The 21,589-nt window shown below is 33.3% G+C and overlaps 1 protein-coding gene across 9 annotated transcripts in view; it reads right to left on the bottom strand.

Moving 5' to 3' along the window:
- Positions 1-2,081: 2,081 nt before the first annotated feature.
- The window catches only part of LOC408957, a 32,832-nt gene continuing 13,324 nt past the window's right edge, over positions 2,082-21,589 (bottom strand). For 2 of the 9 annotated variants that reach the window (XM_016913369.2, XM_016913370.2), the window contains 10 exons: positions 21,059-21,288; positions 19,726-19,906; positions 18,477-18,609; positions 17,277-18,228; positions 15,942-17,170; positions 15,577-15,864; positions 15,059-15,414; positions 14,503-14,813; positions 8,195-8,257; positions 2,082-6,926 (listed from right to left, as the gene is read on the bottom strand). In XM_016913369.2, the coding sequence (XP_016768858.2) occupies positions 6,838-6,926; positions 8,195-8,257; positions 14,503-14,813; positions 15,059-15,414; positions 15,577-15,864; positions 15,942-17,170; positions 17,277-18,228; positions 18,477-18,609; positions 19,726-19,906; positions 21,059-21,288 (3,832 nt within the window). In that variant the 3' untranslated portion in view covers positions 2,082-6,837. Of the gene's footprint in view, positions 6,927-7,136; positions 7,326-8,194; positions 8,258-11,686; positions 11,927-14,502; positions 14,814-15,058; positions 15,415-15,576; positions 15,865-15,941; positions 17,171-17,276; positions 18,229-18,476; positions 18,610-19,725; positions 19,907-21,058; positions 21,289-21,589 lie in introns of all 9 variants that reach the window. The other 7 variants (XR_001703844.2, XR_001703845.2, XR_001703842.2 and 4 more) reach the window with 7 other exon arrangements.

Here is a 21,589-nt window from a genome sequence, read left to right as displayed (position 1 = left end):
ATGACATTCGAGCGCGCGTGGCATGCATACAGAAACACAAAAAAATATGATTGCAAAAATTGAAAGAGTATATACTACACGGAACGGAGTATATAATTAAATTGTTCGATCTTCGTATTTTCATTTATTTCTTATATTTTTATTTTTCTCCCTTTTTAAACGAACGATATTTCTTAGCACAATTTTTTTTATCAAAGATAAATATTAACGCTGGGGACTGGTTAAAAGATTAAATATATTGAGACGCGACGTTGAAATTTGGATCTATTTAAGCGTTTAAAAGAATAGATTCCTTTAGACCGTGTAAACGTTTCTCATTCGATTAATGCAGTCTTATACGAGTTACATCAAGAAATACACCCTGCAGTCATACAGATGCGTTCACGCGTATAAACACACACACGCACACGCATACACACACACACATACGATCATATACATGACACACACACATCTAATACACGATACTGCTACCATTTATTATTACTGTAATATTATTGCTACTATTATTACTATAACTGATTGCTTGTCGATTCGGCTGGCGTCAAGCAGCAACCCAAACTACTATGTAACGATTTTTATTGATAACAAAATAAGGAATAAACATTGAAGTAATAATTGTAATAAAAGGTAACTCCCAGGCGTCGTTGAAATATTCGCATCTGCCTCATACTTTTAACTTTTCCTTTTTTGTTTGGAAAAGGAATGATATATATATATATATATATATATATATATATATATATATATATATATATATATATATATATCTATTGATCCTTTCATTTTATAAAAATCATCGTATTTTAGAGATGCGACTCTACTATATATTTTTCGTGCTTTATTAAACCACTCGATGGCCGATAAACACTTCGACTTTTTAAGAAATGTGTAACGGGTGATGGTCGGACGTTATGGTTCAGACAGGAAAAGCAGAAATAGAAAGCAAAAGCTAGTACATTGGGCGGGGAGGGGGAGGGGGGTGAGCGAGTGAGGGTGATGGGTGCGCGCGCGCGCGCGCGCGCCTGTGTGTACAAGAGAGAAAGAGAGCGAGGGGTACACATTTTTGGTCGGTTAAAATTAGATATAACTTTGTAAAGCCGATATACTTGCTCTTAAGATTTTTTTGCATATGTCGATAAGAATCTTCGGAATACCATAACACGAATAATGTTTAAAAAAAAAAAAAAAAAAGGAAAAAAAAAATAATAATAATAAATTTGTATAAAGCGGTGTAACGGAGCGTGTTTTGTTTCCATTTATTCATTTATTTCAAATACATTCATAATAATATTTATCGTGGAGTTTTTTTGCTTCACCACCAGATATAGTCGTATAGTGGGTATATGTATATATATATATATATATATATATATATATGATAAAAACCGCATTCTTCCCGTCCATGAATGCGATTAAAAATCAACTTACAAACAATATGCAACTTCTCGGTTTTCCAACGCGTTGTTTTCGTTCCGATATATAACGATTATTCGAAATTTTATTTATTCGACATATCTTATCGGCAAGTTAGACTTACCTGCAATAGAAAATTAGCACTGCAACGTGCAACCGATTCGTTCCATCGAATGTTCCATTTTTCCGATGTTTTTTTAAAAAATAAGCCGAGGGGAGGTTTCTATAAAATGAATTTATTTGGATAAAAAAATTATTAAATGTTATTTTAGGTCTTCGATAGTCGCAAACTACTACTTGATATTATCAGAATTTTTCCAATGATTCAGAAAGAAAAGAAAGAAAAAGGAAGAATATACCTACGAATATTTCCATTCTCTGTTCGTTCCATATATTTTATTTTATTTCGTTGAAATAATTTAAACGACTTTTTTTTTTCCTTAAAATCGGGAAATAATGGGGTATCCGGCATGTGTATATATGTATATTTATGTACATGTGTACATGCATCACAACACATCACATTTCATTTCATTTATAAATTGTTATTTAATTTATTGATAGATTAGAAGATTAAATAAGACTTTTTACAAAATTATCAAGAAAATTTACATAAAAATCGCTTACTCTCGTTTACTTGCATTGATTTTTTTTTTTTTCTTTTCTTAAAAAACATTACCTCTACTTATCGCGATCGAAAATCACGATCGAATCATATTTTATATTTTCTATATCGATCAACGCCTTATTTATAGCCTACTTTTTATCATTCTCGAAATTTATTCGATCTTTTCGTTTTGAGTAAATAATAGAGACGATAACCCAGATCTCTTTTCGCATATTAGAGATCGAGACGGTGACGCGTAAACCTTTGCGGAGTGGAAAAAAAATATAATGCGCATAGATATATATGAGATACAAAACGAACGATGGATGAATCTCGGATATAATACGTATATAATTCGAAGGAAAGGCTTGGATTTTTGTAATTCACGGGATACGAAATGTCGCCGATATTAGTACCGAGGCGTCGAGCGCTTTAAATTCGTCGAACGACTTCCTAATCGTGTATTTGTAACCCTGCATTCGTATGTTGCACGCGTTATACGTTTTTTATTGCCATTTTTTTTTTTTTTTCTTTTTTTTTTTTAGTACCTTTTATTCTTGCTCTTTTCCACATCTTAAGCGATAAAGCTATTGAATTTGTACTAAAATTTCCCCCTCCCTTCCCCCCCCTATCTATCAACTCGCTTTAAATCCTTTTCCTTTTCTTACGTAATCTAACTATACAGCATATTTACCCGAGTTTGTTTTTTTTTCGACTTTTTGACCCGTTTTTATCCGATTTTATTATATTACTCGCCCAGATCGCTTTCATTTAGGGAACAAAGACTAGAAAAACGATGATGCGCCCAACGAACCGGTCTTAACATCATTAGATTAGTTTAAATAATTGTTTGAATTGTTAATGATGGCGATAATTAACATCGAATCATATCGTATAACTTGTTCGGTAACTTGATTGAAATGTGCGTCGTATATATCGGTATATGGAATTTGTCAGATACAATCATGTTAGAACACATGAAAAAAGTAGATGGTACCATTAAGATAAAGTCGATAATCTTGTGTTGTCGCGGTGTACAAGCGAGTATCGTATATATATTTCTTCCTTCGTATTCGACTCGTAATTCTATCTATTAAATTGTTCGTATTTTCGTTTCGATTCTTTTCTAAAAATTTTAATCGTTTTCTTTTTTTTTTTCTCGGAAGAAAGAAAAATTCCCATCCTTTCCCATTCGTGCCTCGTTTATTCTTCAACGTTCACTTTTCATTGAATTTAATTAGATTTATCAAGTATATCATATCTATTTCGCTTTTTTCATACCGTTTCTCTTTATCTCAAAGAGAATCCCCCATTTATTATCGATAACGGTTACACGATACCTGGTTCTATCCATTATTATATCTCGATACCAAAAAGAAAACAATAATATAGTTTATATTTTTGTTTAAATCGTTGACAAAGAGAAGAAAGAGAAAGAGAAAAAAGGGACGCGGGCGAATAAAAAGGAAGAGGAGGAAAAAAAATCGTGATATCATATGAATATGAATATAACAATAAGAGAGAACAGCAGTGACAAAAAAGTAATTGAACATGTAGGTTCATCACGTGCACGTACGCTTATACATGCAAAAATGATTATTAGCATACCGATGTGGCGAAAAATTGTTTTTTTTTTTTTATAAAACGTTTCCATTTAAATGGCATTAAGTTTAAGTAGCGTTAACCTTTATTAAGATTAAAGTTAAAGTCTTATCAGGTAGACGTGCATACATCTCATCAACGAATATGCGACAAAGCGGCCAGCGTGCTCTCGACTTTGGAACTATGCTAATAACAGCAACGTTATGCTAGTAATAGCAACAATAGCAGCAGCAGCAGCAGCAGCAACAATAGCACGCGGCCGAAATGTATCTCGAATGCCCATCATTCTCACAGTCCAAATTCCAACATGCGATCTATTCGTCTTTCCCGAATAGATCGCGGGATAGTTTTATCTTTTTATCTTCTTACACGTCCTTTCTCCACTTTTTTCCACCACCCACAATTTATGATATTTCGTTATTTACAAGGATCATTGTACATACAATTGTAGCAAAGACCGCGTATTATATTTAAAATAAATAAATATATTCGCGTAGGAAATGAAAAGAAATATCATAACCTACATTACGATTAGAAATAGCTTCCGCCATTTTCTTTTTTTTTCTTTCCTTTTCTTCTTTCTTATTTCTTCTTTCCTCTTCTAAGTTATTACAATAGAGCCCTTTATCAAAGCACATTCACGTCATCGCTTTCGTAAATGTGTTATAATAAATACCTATATATATATATATATATATATATATATTGTGTGAAAACAATATGTGTAAAATAATGCTAATAGAATTTTTTTGCGGATGAATTTAATGAATTTCCGTTTGAAAAATATTGTTTCGAGAAATAAGAACGATGACGACAACGACGACGATGACGACGACGACGAGAACGAATTTATGCGTCATTAATTGGCACTTAAAAGAAAAGGAAAAGGAAATGTATAGGAAAAGGGAAAGGAAGAAGATATTGGTTCGGTTATTTGTACACAGAAATCGATCGAACAAAGAAACGATTTTTATATCATCGGCGCGAGTTTTTACTACGAGACAATCTTTGGCGATCTTTCATTCGATTTTTTCCTTTCGACTTGGTTAAATATCAGAGAGGAGAACGAATGTGTTATAATTATCGATTTTCAAACTTGTATTAAATGTAATTTAAAAAGTGTTATCGTTATTATCGTCACCATTTGTTACATTACCGGCTATAATATATCTTGCCTCTTTTTCTCTTCGATATATATAACATATCGAATAGAAAATTATAGATAATAATAAGTGGATAAGTAAGCGAGCGAAAAAAAAAAAATAAATAATTCAATCGTTAATATGATATAATAGCATTTTATAAAAATAATGTCCGCATCTCACTGCGTGTTTCAATGTTTTTTTTTGCATGCATACAATTAAGTATTTTGGTGCTAGCATTAAAGAATTAACAATGACAGTAACAACAATCATAACAACAAATTTATCATAATGATAATAATAAATAGCAGCAATAATAATAGTATAAACGAAATTAAAAAAAAAAGAAGAAGAAAAATACAAAGGCTAGTCACAGTGATTATTCTGATAAAAATATTAGTATATCAATCATGATGGTAAAAATAGTAAATAAATAAGGATGAGAAAGACAGCAATAATGACGACATTAGGTGATAATATAGTAAGATAACAATAAATATATTATAGATATTAACAAAAAAAAAAAAGAAAAATAATGAGAAGAGCAATAACAAGTTGATATTGCATTAATGGTAATGATAATGGTGATAATGATACGAGCAATGATGTAATAAAAATAATATTTAAATGGTAACGTTCGAAGCTCAGAAGAAATATTTCATTCGTATAATTACAAATTCTTTATAATAATAATAATAATAAATATGTAGTACAATTTAATTTTTTTCCTCTACGTTGGTATTCGTGTTACGATTTTGTTCGTTTCGTACGCTCTCCTCTTTCCCCCCTTATTGCTTGTGCCATAATCTAACGCAGTCTAACACGTGTATTTGAATATTCGTGTACACACTCGAATACTGGATAACTTAATTAATTTAATTACTCACTTTCTATAAACGTGCTCGCGCGTTGGATACACAAGGAAGATGATGGAAAAGAAACGCCTAGGTGACCGATGCTCGCGATCGGTCGCGACTTCATCGTCGACCGGATGACTAACCACGATGATCGTCGATCGTCGTTGCGTCAATTAGAAAGCCGACTACTGTATTTTTGGCATTGCTAATCAAACAGCTGCCCGTTCCAAACGATTGATCTAACCTTCCACCCCGATGAGATTATTACGACTTAATCGGCGGTTACCTCTGTAAAGTAAAATCGTTCCGTTCAATCGAAATCGATCTAGCAATTGGTAAAGCCATACAAGCTTGCGATTACCTCTCGTTCCGAAAATTATCCAACTTTTACCGCTCGAGATACGGAAGAGGGCGCGCGTGCGCATCTCGAAAGCGAAGCCTACGGTTATTGCGAGAAATCGCTATGGATGTCGTGTCCGTTTTCAACACTTTCGGTTCGCGTTGAGAGAGAGAGAGAGAGAGAAAGAAAGAAAAAGTAATTGAAAAAAATAAAGGAACAAACTTGAAAATATTCAAATCTTTCGAATAAAAGTAAATATATATATATGTAACATTTGTTTAAGTTGATGCGATTTAATCGAACAATATCGAAAAATGATACTTGATTCGAACGCCAGATGGAGATAAAATCGACACGATTCGCGCAGCACTTTACGTTATCGCCTCTCTATTCTGTTTCATGCTTTAAGGTAAAATGCTGAAACGAGTTGTTGTGCGAAAGGAGTTGAACAATATATAATATACACATAATACTTGTATCGCGAATGTGTAACGAAATGTAATGAGAAATGAGAGTGAATGAAAAAAAAAATAGAACGAAATAGAGAGAAGAGGTTATGGGAGAAAGATGGAGGAGAGGAGGAAAAGAATCGAGAAACAAAAAAGATACGCAAAAAGATTTTACCCACGGATTGACGTAGCTTGTTGTTGTATTCGGAGACCACTGATCGGGCGGAATAAAAGCTCGATGAAATGGACGAAAGAACGCGAACCTTGTCGCTGGTTCTACCACGAAACGGGACCGAGGCTATTGGACGATGCAGCAACAAGCACTGTGCGTCAAAGCGCTTGTAGCGACGTGTTGTCGATAATGGTGTTGTTGCCGCGATGTCTGCCGTTGCTGGTGGCCCATCACCCTACTGCCTAACCTGGGCTATTGGTTCTCCAATGAATAATGACGCGACCTCTTCCAGAAACCTTTGAAGAATCCTTTCTTTTTAGGCGCGTCCCCGCACTCAGCCGCTGAAACAAAAAGATGATATGGCTCTTTCGCCTATATACGTGTCTCCTTGTCTTCTCTTTTATTTGATTTTAAAATCATTTTTATTTCTACGGTATGAGAGAGAGAGAGAGAAAAAGATTGCATTATCCATCGAGTTTATTCAATATTTATTATATATCAAAATCCTTGTACGATTATATCTTGAGCTGGTAGTGGGGCGACGTACGTACCAAACAGCATCGTATATTTCAGCCACGTTTTTACTCTCACTATATGTTAATAGGGGAAGCGTTGGCAATTGTCTGTCGCCTGCATAATAATCAACGGTCTTTCCGGCCTTTCCTTCGAATCGACGGACGTTAAAAAGCCGGCTGACGATTGACGACGGATAGCCTCCCCCTCTTTTGATCAAATGATAACTGACAATGAGAATAGAGAAAATTGCTATTCCCATAAATGGTTATTCTTGCAAACAGATCTTTTTCGCCCCTTTTTTATCTTATTTATCTCTATCTAGAAAGAAAAGTGGAAAGAGAGAGAGAGAGAGAAATTGTATCGCGAAAATGATATATTTTTGCGATGCGAGGAGCTAGGAGGAAGCGAGTACGAGAAAACGGTGCGTATGGATCAATACCGATAGTGTGCGGCTATGTAGCGCGCGTAATAGACGCAAACTGTTGGGTGTGTCTGATCTCTGTTGCTTTGCATCTCGAACTGTGCATCAGCAACATTTATTTGCCGATGATCAAATCAATAAATAAAATAATTCTTCAAGAGTTTCTCGCGTTTTAAATCGTTTCTCGTTAAATTAATTCTTCCCTCTATTTCTCTTAGCAAGATCCCTTTTCGAAAATAACTAAACAATATTAATAGAACTGATGTTCAGGCTAAAAGCGAAGCGTACATTCGGTGGATATTTTGGAATGTCGTGTGTACGGTTATATTACGCGTGTAAAGATATAAACGGTATATATATATACGTGTATACGTGTACACATGTACGCGTTATTATCAGCAATAAAATAAAAACTTAATATAAGTACATACTTACAAGGTTAAGCATTGATTGAATAGCATCCAGTACCATATTTTTATAATCATAATTCGGTTTAATATATTTTTTTTTTCAATATTTAATAATTATTTGATATCAAAATTTATAATCTTTAAATTATGGAGATTATCGTATCGTATTATGTATGTAAAAGAAATCGAGGAGGATTTTTCGAATTTTAATTTACAGTATGATTTTTTGAATATCTATTTAAATGAAGAAATGTAAACTTACCTGCATAAGGACCACACGGTGATGCATTATCCTTCCCACCTTTTCCATCTTTGCTTCCACTTCCTAGAACAAATCAATACAAGTTCCATCTTGAGAAGATTGAAAAATAAATTCTTTTGTTCATTGTTTCTGATTTCTGTATGTGAGATATATATATATATAATGAGAAATCATAGAACACTACGAAAAGCTAGCGAAAATTAAATACGATGAAAGACATAGGAAACTCGCGTACGTGTAGTACATAAAACGATATATATACGGCTACCTGATTGATTTGTTTGGAGGTTAATCTCCAAATAAGCGCGTGTTTCCCTTGGAAAAATTGACCAAATAAAATCGGATGGCTGCCACATGCCAAGTATGAAACGTGACACAAGACAACGAGGACACGATTATGATCCTAATGAGCAGCATTTATGGCCAAAAAATTGTGCCTTCAACTTATTAGATTAAATTACAAAGAAGAATAATAAACATCGAAAAGAATATTACAGAAATGTTCGAATAATTAAATTTCTGTCTGCAAATATATATACACACACATTTCTACTAAAACACATTGATTCAATGATCGTTTCATAAAATTTTTACAAAAGTATCTTTTTTCCATGATAAAAAAATGAAACGTTTCAAAAATGTTTGAAAAAATAACATAACTGTTGAATGAACGGAACTAGGCAGAAGAGATAATGACAAGAGATAGAGATAAATACATTCATAGGCAAAAAGAGATATGAATATAAAATTATACCGCTTTGTGAATCAAGAGGAACAAATTGATAAATCGAAACATAACAAACAATGCAAACAGGTGTAACATCTGGAATAAATTTATATACGTGCAAATGATTATAAAAGCAATTCAGACGATTCGTTTGAAATAATACAACAGTTAACACTCTGATTCTTTAATGAATTAATTTATAACGAATGTTATATATACTATTTTTTTGATTTAGAAGAAGAAGGATTATTATTGTCAAAACTATCAAAATATTGAATATTTTAAATATGAAACGAAGAGGTCTAAATTTTGATAGGATTTATCATATCCATAAATAGACAGTCAACATATCAAGTTAATATACCAAAGTCCTTTATTCCCTTTCCATCGGGAGTTTATTCGGCCACCAGTAACAACCACTAGTCTATACGTTCGCGACTCTATTTCTGGATGGATAATAATAACCTCTCTCCATATCTTGTTTCAACGGCTGGCTTCGGATGACAGAACGAGCTCTTTGCGAACAGTTTAACTTTGTAAAAGATGCGATGATTAGAAATGCTTGAAAAACACGAACGTGTGTCCTTTTCTGTTCTGCAAGTACGTTTTATTTCTACTTCATCCATAAAATTTATTGTATTCATCTTGAAAAAATTTTACATATTTTTACAGTAGCAGTTTTAAATATCCAAAAAAAAAGAAAAAAAAAAAAACAAATTGAGAAAATATATACATACGTGCAAATGTATAAATGAATATTTGATTTCATTTATAAATATTCCTATTTTTTTTCTACACATTTTTTCCATTATCAGTTATCATGAAGAGATTGTAATAATCGTTATTGAAAATCGATAATAAATAGCACAAGTGATGAAGAAATAAAGAATAAGTACGAGAAACAAATACGTTACTTTCAATCGAGGTCAGGGTCGTGTGTCTAGGATTCTTATTCATTGCCATGGTTAACTATCTCTATTATTATCTAACATCTGTTTAAACGATAAGACAATTTTGGCTTATCCAATGAAATTATAGAAATATGATCAATTAAAAAGTAAACAAAACAAGTAAGTTAATTCGTCATAATGATAACTTTGAAATCTATATATTGAAAAAGCAGATACTCGTTGCATTTTCATGGAACTGACTCGTTGCTATTACGTACCAAAGATAGCGAGAGTGATTACTCATCGAATCGATCGATTACTTTATGAACACACTAAACGCCTCTTTTATATTTCATTATTCTTTTCCCGTCTTTTGCTTTCTTCGAATGAAAAAGTTTCTTGAATTTTAATATAAATATAGGTATTTTCAATAATGGTAATTTTTACAATTTAATGATTTTTTTCAATTTTGATTGTTTAATTTTTTTTTATTTTAAGAGAAGAATTTCTTTTAAAAGTAAAAATTAATTGGATAAAAAAATAAAAAAAAATTAGTTTAGAATAATTGGTCACTTAGCAAGTGTTGGGTTTGAATTCGATTAAATATTCATTACACAATTAATTTTTTTCAATTATTCATTTGGAATGATATTTTTTAATTTTTCTTGTCATATATTATAACAATATGGTTAAGAAAAACCTGATTAACTTCTTCAAAAAATTACTTCATATATATATAATATCTTCAATTACTATTTTTTATAGTATCAAAATTAAAAAAAAAATATAGATTTAAATAAAAATTGAGAAAAATCATAAAACTCTTAAATAATTTTAATATTCCCTGTATTTAATATTTTATATTTGTCTATACCTACATAGATAGAAACATACAAGTGAAAAGAAACTTTTATATTTTAAAAATGTCGTTCACGTCTTGGTTGAAGGAGATAAGACGAAGGGAAGCAAGATTAAGTTTGTTCAAGGACAAGCAGAATCTCTCTTGGCAACATACTGAAACCAGCTGACGTTCTAAATGTCCAAACGTTCACGACTCAGTCTGGCGTACAGTTCGGTCTGACCCATCCTTTTATGTCCCCACTCCATACACACATATGCACACACACATATACACACACGTGCGCGCGCGCGCGAAATATGATAATACTAAAATTCCTCATCATAATAACAATGTTGTTCGAATTGATGATGATAAAAATAATTTTTGAGATTGTATAATTTATCAGTTGTTTCTCCAGAAATTGAAAATTTTGTTGATAAAACAAAATGATAAAAATGAAAGATAATTTCACATAATAGAAAATAAGTAGAAGAACAACTAAGCGTAATGTTACACCGATTTTCAATTACTGCTGTGCGACATTTAAAACGTTAAGTTACGTTGTAATTCAAGATGTCTAATAAATAATTCATTATCGCAAAGAAAGAAAAATATTTTTTTTTTTACAGAAAAACAAATCAAGAGCAAAAGAAATTATATTAAATAGATTTTAAAACTCTCGGTAGACCGAATCCGACACATTGATGATAAATATATATATATAGATACATACTACACTATATATTACCTACATCACAGTGAGTCCTGTTTTGCAAACAGAGTGCAATGACGTAGATATAATTAGAAATATCGATAATAATAATAATAATAGCGTAACTTCCATGAAAAATCAGTTATTGCGTGGGTGGATAACTATGTTTTCTTGTTGATTGACATTCATCGATTAAAATATTTTTATTTTTTTAAAAATCATATAAGAATAGAGCAAAAGAGATAAGGAAAAGAAGAAAGGAGGAGAAGAAAAAGAAGAGGAAGAAAAAAGAAAAAAAGAGTGAAAAAAGTGATAGACCGACATTTTCTATTGGATTGAAAGATTTGTGACGAACGCAACTCGACCATGATACAAATCCCGGCTTTGGTAGGGATGGCATTTGGTTGGAGGGTTGCTAGACAGACCAACAGTAGACGGGAGTAACGATTGCCACCACCCTTGTACGAGGCGAGCTAGTCACCCCTTCCGTGTCCTTCCGACTTCCCACACGTCCCTGCTCTGCATCCAATCCGTCCAGCGAGCCGACCGCTTACTAACCAAACTGAAAACATCCCTTTGCTGGTCAATCGCCTTTGCTACCCCCTGCTGTTCTCCTATCAACCATTTTTTAACCGTTACACTACTAACTCCTTTCGATCTTTCCTATCTGTACAATATCCGCCGATCGATCAAAAAATTTTCGAATCGGAAAGGTAATATAAGAGAAAAGAGTTAAATGAAGGAAAACGTTATCTTGTCCGCATGCGCAGAAGGTCTTTTTCAGAGCATCGATACGACAGTCTATAAATAAATAATGATAAGACTCGAAAGGCTGACGTACAAATCTACATTATTTTCACATTTTTTCATTGCTTAATTGCAATTAAATTGAATGTAAACTGAAATAGAAGAAATATTGTATATATATATATATATATGAATTCTAAGTAATATTATTATGAATAGTATCATTCTATAAATAATATTTAATTTTATTTAATGTAATTGACAAAGACAAAGAAAGAAAATGAATATAGATTGTTTACTTGTTAATGCTGTATAAGCAACATTTAAAGAAAAAGGAAAATGCAGTTCGAGCAACTATATCTCTGCACGGATGAGTATTGATCCGGCGCGCCCGTTTTCTGTATCAACATGACCAAATTCTTGTTGCTTACCACGAATTTATTAATGTTTAATATAAATATGGAAAATTAAATAATAAAAATCGATAAATATTAATTTACATGTTTGTTAATTGTAAAATAAATATGCCATAAATAAGATAATTTTATAAATAATCTAATAATGACAATAAAATAGCAATGGCATTTTAAAGACGATAGATAGAATGATATAAAAAGTAATATTTGAAAAATAAAATTGAATATTTTCTTCTATACATGTATATAGATAAATCAATAACGTGATAATAATATAAAAAAAGAATATTGTCCGTATTCGAAGATATTTTAATGTGAAAATCGTGAATTCATGCTCTTGTTGTAACGTCACTAGTTTTCTAGTGAATCTTTAGCATTTACCATTCTTATTATACCGGTTCTTGGACTGCCCTAACCGGCCGGCACAGCGCAACGTTGCGCTATTCGAAAAGAGAAGAGCACATATTTTGTCCACGTTACAAGATTCGAGAACAGTCAACGAATATGAATGATTAAAAATTTTGTTCTTGTATGATGGAATAAACATGTGGAAAGCGAAAAATAATCTTCTAACAAGAGAAATATAACGAGAAAGATTTATTTCGACGAAACAATGAAAATTAAAACCCTCTATAGAAATAAGACTAGCTTGCCGCGTGTAACGCGGAGGAGGTCTCGTTCCTCCATCCTTCTTGTCTTATACGTTTATATTTTCAAGGTCAGTTGATTCGTAAGTAGTTACAAAGTTTTCGCCAGATGGAACCACTGTACAGCTACGACATAACCGTAACTTATCGAAAACTTAGTATTGCGAGGGAATGTGAATAGAGATTGACATTGATATCGTGTTTACAACATTAAAACTTATTCACGTTTCATTAAAGTTTTTTATATGTGCAACGCATTGCTGATCGACCAAATGATAAAGCAAAATAGAAAAACGCATGATTTAAGCGAATTCTATTTATGAAACAGGAATAGCTGTAAAACTGCACAAATGTGTAAAATCGTTTTTCAAGTAATATAAAAGAAATCAGGTTAAACTAATAGAAACAAATAATAAATCAATCATCATCTACGTACAGCCTATAGCAATATAAAAATGCAATAAATACATATACATGTATAAATATATATTATCGTGAGAAAGAAACTAATCCTTTAAATGATAAGATTAAGGGAATCGTAAATTTCTTTCTTACGATAGAATCAGGCATGAAAATTATTTAAACAAACCATGTATAGAAGAAATATAGCAAGATTTAAATTGGTGACACTCAGTGCCACGAAAGGTCACGCAAGAAATAAGTTAGAGAAACTATTGGCGCGTTGTTTTCAACAATTGTTACATGGATTCTGGAAAATGTGTCACAAACCGTTTCAAAACTCGATGCAGATGGTTTTTAAAATAACAATGATTTAATTTATACACATATACATACAAATATATATGTATATAAATATATATATATTTCTATATTTTAATTTTTTATAATATCGATATTGACTTCGAATTATAGGTTAGAATGTCGTCGTAAAATCGAATAGAATAAAAAGTGTACTTTTTGAAAAGTCCACTTTTATAAAAGAAATTTGAAAAAAAAAAAAATGATTATATTCACGTATTGAATCGAAAATATGTAAACTCATCGATCATTATTTTAAAAATCACGTTCGCAGCAATACTCGATTTGCAAACATGTTTATGCGAAATATTGTTTTATGATTCATCCTATTTTATTACTTATGAAATTGTTTTTGAACACATATGGTCATGTAATTTGCATTATTTCATTTATAAGTTATTATGCAATTGCGGATCTAATCAGAAAACATTCATTCGTAAAATAAACAGGAATTGCAATGAACCGAGTTGGCTTAGCGAAAAGCATCGTGTTTTTCTACAGGCCACCCGATCGCGTTCACTGGTTCCACGATCATGGGCTCTTGTAATAGCGCAAATTCCAGCGCTTACCTTTCTTGATGAGCAAGCTAGTGACCCTCCGTAGCGCCTCGCGAGTACTGGAGGCGGAGCTGTGCTTACTTTGGCCGAAGTATTTGTTCGGTGTGATGTTTGTTGGTAGAGTCAATGGTTTCCTCTGGTCTCCGGAACCTGCCAAGCGTGGATCGTATGCATTGTTCAGTCGTTCGAGATGCTCTATCGAAGCTGGTCGTGGTTGGTTCGCCTTCCTTGTTGGATACCATCCTCGATTCGGGCCACCGGCTAATCGCAATAATTCTGTCCCGATTATCGCTTGTTCCAGACCCGGATTATTCCTGCGATACCTATTTAAACAAAATATCATTTATCTTTTTTTTCATCTATCGTTATTTATCTCATCATATTCATTTATTCATTAGTTCCATTATTTTTATTTTTTACATACATATAATAATCAAATCTTGAAGTTATATATAAAAAAATATATAATTTATCGTTAATCTAATTTGCATAAGATATAAAACACGATTTTCTAAATACGTGTGAATAAAGTTCTGGTGAAATTGATAGTTATTGTATAAATTCTTACCCGGTGGTAGCCGAGGTTGGGGCATACCAACCAGGTTGCCGACGCATTTGCGTAGGATTGCTGGCATGCTGAGGAGTTCTAGGAATATCGCTTCCTCTAGCAAAAACAGGAGTTTCCGGAAGCGAACAGGAAGTTTGCATCCCACTGGTACTGGTTGCTATATTACTACTGGTTCCACCGCTAGCACTACTACAAGCTCCGCTGTTAACTCCGTTTGTGACGGTATTACCACTGCAATTGCCGTTCCCAACGGATGAGCATGGTTCTGCAGATGGTGAATGTTTCTTTGTAAAAGGCCGTCGTCGCGATGGTCCTGGTAAATCCGTAGGCAAAGTTCTTCGTTCTACTGGTATTTGCTAAAAGAATAATGAAGAAATAATATTACTAAATGATAGATTATATACAATAATAAGCGTTATATAAAACAAGATCCAACTATTATTATTATCATATCATTATTATATAATTCTTTACCCAAAACATGATAAATTGTCCCGCGTAAATTTTATAAAACGCACCTCTCGTCTGGAAGTAGTGGCAGTAGGTGTTCTTTTACCCCGAGAGAATCCAGCGTCCATGGATCTAGTATTGAGAGATATCTGTTGATCTTTCGAATCTGAGAACGAGTGATTGGTGACAGGGCCACGATGAGGTGGCACTCTAGGTCTGTACTCCATGGTTCGATTGCTATGACTTTTTGGTTTCGAAACGATCATGGCACTCTGACCGATGTCCGAGCTTTCCTCATCTGCTTCTTCTACAGGGGAAGGTGGTAACGGAGGAAATTCGAGAACTTCTACACTTACCTAAAAGTAAAATTGTGATCAATTATGAGAAATTTCTTCAATATTTTCCAAATATTTTCATTGAATGCAAAGCATACCTGAAAATCTGGATTTTTGGAATCCTCGAGAATGGCGTCGATTACATTTTCAATTTGCTTTTGATCGTTCTTATGATCATCAACGACACCATTCTGTCGCAATCTTTTCCCCGATGCATAAATATCTGTACCGTTTATTCTCCTTCCCTCGATATCTGTCGTTTCTGGACTGGTCTTAGACGCCGAATCTGAATCAAGATCTGAATCAAGCTGTTTTTTCGCTCTAGCGTCTCCTGTGACACGTTCGTTGGATTCGCTATCGAGACTAGTTTTTCTCGTCAATGGTTGCTTCGCATCTCCGCTACGGATCCATCGTTGTTTATTCTCCGAATAAGATTCGCTATTCTTCACGCTCTCAATCTCTTTTATAGCGTCGCTGACTTTCTCTAGTTGTCGTCGATTTTCCTTTAAAGCTTTTTTTACAATTTGATCTTCGATCAATAAATTCACCGGAATCTTGGACGCTAACCGATTTTCATTACCAAGGCTGGAATTAGGCGATTTTCTGCTCGATTCCTCGATGAACGCGTTCCCGCTAGGTGGCGTTACAGCCAGGCTAAATCCCTTGGAATAACTGTTAGAAGTCGAAAAAGTAACTCCGTTACACGTGTTATTTGACTCGTTATTTTCTTGATTCAATGATTCGGCCAGATCGGCCACTCGACCTTTCTCAGCCTTGTCATTCGATGATAGTGAGGATGACAATTGGATCAATTCATACATTTCTCGATTCTTCTTATCTTTGTCCGACAGATCTGAACTTTCTTCCTCTTCGACCGTGACTTCCAATTCCCGTGGCCAATTGTCGGTTTCATCGTTAATCGCCGGAAGTGAGACCACTCTGACCAAATCTGGGGGGACAGAAGATGGCGCAACAAATTCTATTGGCGGATCGTCTATCGGTTCATCCATTTTATTTTCCCTTAAAAGACTTCTGATGTTATCGAAGGTGCTCGAGTATCGTTTCACGTTTGACAATGGATTTTCCTCGCTGTTCTCGAAGGATAAACTTTTAGTTTTGGTAGGAGCTTTCGGCAATCCTTTACGTTCCTTTTTTCGACCACGGCGTATCACATAGGTGCCATTTTTCGTTAAATCTTGCGGCCGTATCTGGTCAAGTTCGTTTGTCGAAGAATCCGAATACGGGGAGATTAAATCGTCGTCGGTAGTCGATAATCGTGGATCTTGCCAATCGTCGAAATCGCGAAGTTTGGATGCTGATCCAACACCTGAAAATTTGATCGATAACATTCACCGTACTTTTACACGCATAAAGGACAATAACTTACTAATGTAATCCTGTTTGCAGGTCCAATTTTGAAAAGAATAACTTACTGGACACGTCGCTGCTCTTACGTCGTCTCCTACCGATCACCTTGGTACTTCCTGGAGCGTACAAAGGATCATCCTCCAGAGGCACTTCCCAAGCGATGGAATGCCTCTTGCTGATCGGCGGAGGAGGAGGTAAAAGTTCTTCCAACGAATCGTCTGAAAACCGTTCCTCCTCGGATTGAGTTCTAAAATCCGTCGAGTTTCTGGTCGAGAAATCCGAGTTTCTGGTCGAGAACATGTCGGAATAACGCTCTTCGGAACATCTGTCCGAGGTTGGGGCCGAGAATCTTTCGTTAGAATCGGTCCTCGTCGGTAAAGAAAACGAAACGAAGTCGAGGTTTCGAATTGAAAAAGGTTCGGACGTCGGCACGGAAACGCGATCGTTCGAGCTGGCACTGGCCACGGCTATCGAGAAATCTGACGAATGGAATCTTTCGTTCGAGATCGAGTTCGCCCTTGAAAAGTCGGACGATCCGCAAGTCGCTCTCATGGAAAATCTTTCCACGCTGACCGAACTCGAGCGCGGGATCGAGGATCTCTCCGATTCCGAGTTTCTCGAGAATCTTCCTTCGCTCGAGTCGGAATCGTTCCTTCTACGCCCGTTTTGTTCCGATTGCTCGTGATTCATCAACAACCGATCCTCGACACTGCTCGATTTCATAATCTCATTGCTTTGACGTTGCTTTCGCAAATGCGACGTTCGATCCTTGTCGAAATTTTGTCGATGGTTTTTGTTACTCCCCTCTAGTCCCTCCTCCTCGGAAGATCGACGTCTGACCTCTCGATGCTTCTCTACGGTCGTTGGATTGGTTCGAGGCGGGATCCAACCGAACGACACTTTACCATCGTATGGTAAGCTGGCGAATTTGCTTGGTGGACTTGGAGGTTGAGCCAATTTTAATGCCTCACCGTTACCATTTTCCCATCCGTATGGTCTCTGGTGTCGAGTTTTTGGCTGGAGGAAAAATATAATTTGTATTAAAATAAATAATTTTTTATCTCCATCTTTAAAATAATCAAAAGGAAATAAGTCAAAAATTATACAGTGATGTTTATCAATGATACGAGTTGTTCGTTTAAAAATAAAGTTAAATTAATTTAAATGTTCGTTCAATTTGATTCTATACTACTGTATATGTAAAAATGAATTTCACGTTATTTCGATCGAATTTGTACGATCGAGAATGCTCGTTGGATACTCACGAGAGTTGTTTGAGTAGTAACAGTACCATTTCCGTGTCGTATACTATCCTCCATAGCTATCATCCACTGTTGTCGTCCGCTTCGACGAGTTGATGGATGGCCGTTTCGTTTTGAAGAATTTCCAGGCGATACCCTATGGTTACAATGAATTTGCATTAGAATTTGTATTAATTTTTGCAATTGATTGTATTAATAATATTATATCCATAATAAGTTATACTTTAAATATTAACAGATTTGCATAATTTGGATCTATATGTTTAATTTTCATAAAAACAAAAAAGGAAAAAAATAATAAGAATAATAAAATAGAAAAGAAAAGAAGTTTTATTTTGTTGATGTATGTAATAATTACTGTACATTGTTTCCATGCAAAATTAATATTGTTTTTTAATGAATTATGTAGAGCAATTATTTTTAAAAATTCTAACTCGAGCTTGATTTAAACTTTAATTATTAATATTCTGATATAAATTTTTTATTATAACTTCTTGTATTTTTAAAAATACAAGAAGGAATAAGTAATGACATGATCAATGAATTATTGACTTTGACTATGAATAATCTTCTTACAAATTTATTAGCCATATATATATAGAATTATACGTAGAAAGAACTAATATAATATAATTGATTCCACAAATCAATGAACAGATATTAAACACACAAAAAAAAAAAAGAAACGATTCTGATGCTCACTAATTGCACATATGTCGAGAGTTTATAGCATGTCTATTGCTCTCGAGGATATGAATGTCACGTTTCTATGCTTAGTATGCTATACAGAAACGTTATATTGTTGCATCCATTAATACTTATCTGACCTCTATCTTTAACGATTTAAATAGTATAAAATATAATTATCTCTCTAATCACAATTGAAGAGTAATCAATGCAAAATCAATAAAAGAATAATTAAACGATAAAGGAAAGAAAAGATTTATCTTCTTTTATTTTTTGTATTATCTATCTATCAAATTGTTCATTCAATTTAATAAATAAGCCTTAATTGACATTCTTGCAACAATTTTTATGCTTGATTTAGTATCTATTGATCTTTTAAAGGTCGTTCATTAATATTATATTAATACTCTGTACAGCAGTGGTACAGTATAGAGTCACAAATGATCCAGAGTCGATTACCTGTATTGTACCTATTAATTGATTGAAAGAAATTGATCAGAGAATTAATACTTTCCTTAAAAATAGTTTAATATACAGTTTCAACAGTTAGAAATATTGAACTTACATGGGCAACAAAGTAGAGATGATTCGTTCGGCTTCTTCAGGCGGTGGTGGAAATTCTTGGGTAGATATACCCGCTAGATCCTGTGGCTCTGGACAATCTGGAACCGGACGCAGTGCTACCAGAGCCATCTTCGCTTTCCGTCCATTCATACTCATGTAACCGTCGTCCTCGGATTGATGTCCTGTCAAGAGAGCGTGCATTCTTATAAATTTTATCTTCATCGCGATCGAAAGGATACATATCTTTCGAAATACATATTTCGATGGATTACCATTATTGTTGTTTCCCTGCAAACACCTTCTACTTCGATCGAATTTTCTTCCTCCGTATTATCCATTAATCTCGAACCATTTTCATTTTTTTTTTTTTTTCAAAAAGATCGAATTTCCGTTCCTTCATGTTATACAAATACTTGTTACATGATCGTTTTTTGTTCTTTTCAAATTTTAAAATAAAATTTTAAAATAAAATTTCTAATAAATCTTTTACTTATATTCTTCCTAATTTAAATGAAATTGTTGATTTTTACTTTATATTTTTTGGATGGTTTTTCTAATATAATGAAAATATCAATAAGTTTTATTTAAATGTAGATGACATTTTTTCCTTCATATTTTTTAAACATATATTATTCATTTTGTCTATATTATACGAAGAAGTCATTTTAGAATTAGAAAAAAATTCGATAATATTAGATTAATGCACATAAAATTGTATTTCTTTAAAATTTGAACTCAAGAGTTATTACTTAAATTTCTTTTTTATTGTCTATCTACTCTATTAAGCAAAAAGAAATGTATAATAAATTGCATATTCTGAAAACTAGATATATATTTAATAAAATTTATCATAATATTTATAATTTTCATATACAAATTTAAAATCATCTTTTAATTAATCTACATATACAAAATGAATAACTTTTTAATCAATCAATGAATTATTTAAAAAAAACTCTTCAATTAAATATATATAAATAAATTTAATTTAAATATATTTGATACTTTAGAGATATATAATTAAATATATAATTAAAATAATTAAAATTTTATTTTTAAAAAATTACATTTCATATGCATCAATCCAATATTAATTTTCGATCAATACCATCAAGCTTGATCGTGTGACAAGATTCGATGAGCATGAATGATGTACGGAAAATGGATGAAAAGAGAAGGATGAAAAAAGTAGAAAAAATAAAAAAAGTAAACAGAGTATCAATATTATCGCGAAGGTCATAGTGATGAAAGAAGGAAATAAAACGGAAGATGGCGTGAAGGAGAACGGAAAGGAAAGAAAGGGGAAAAAAAAACGAAAAAGGGATAAAAGATACCTAAGGACGGACTTTCGTCGTCAGGTGTGAGACCAATACTTGGTTCGGTGCTGCTGCCACAATCCCCAACACCTCCGCCGCTCCCACCTCCACTACCGTCACCGCCGCCGCCACCGCCACTGCCGACGCCGACGCCGACGCCTCCACCACCTTCGCCCTCTGCTTCGTGCTCGTCGTACTCTGAGAGCACTTTGTCCAGCAGCTCGATCGATCGTTGTACATCGTCACCTCTGGAACAAACGTATCGTTCGATTCTATAGAGATCATGCATAAGATCTGTTTACTTTTCCTTGTCAAACATAGTATAATTTCTTCTCCGTTAGATTGATTCGATTTTACTATTTCGTTTTATATATATATATATATACAGTGAGATGAAATTCTCTTGGATGACACAAGAATAACGAATATTAAAAAATCGATAGAAGATGAAATAAATTATGCTATAAATATTGATAATAATATATTTTTTTTATATTAATGTTAGTTTGAACTTTTTGTTTAAAATATCTTACGTTAAAATTCTATTCG

The sequence above is a fragment of the Apis mellifera genome, linkage group LG8 (genome assembly GCF_003254395.2).
Source record: "Apis mellifera strain DH4 linkage group LG8, Amel_HAv3.1, whole genome shotgun sequence".
Classification (NCBI taxonomy): domain Eukaryota; kingdom Metazoa; phylum Arthropoda; class Insecta; order Hymenoptera; family Apidae; genus Apis; species Apis mellifera.
The sequence above is the reverse complement of the archived record's forward strand: the minus strand, read 5'-3'. Positions and strand labels throughout refer to the sequence as shown.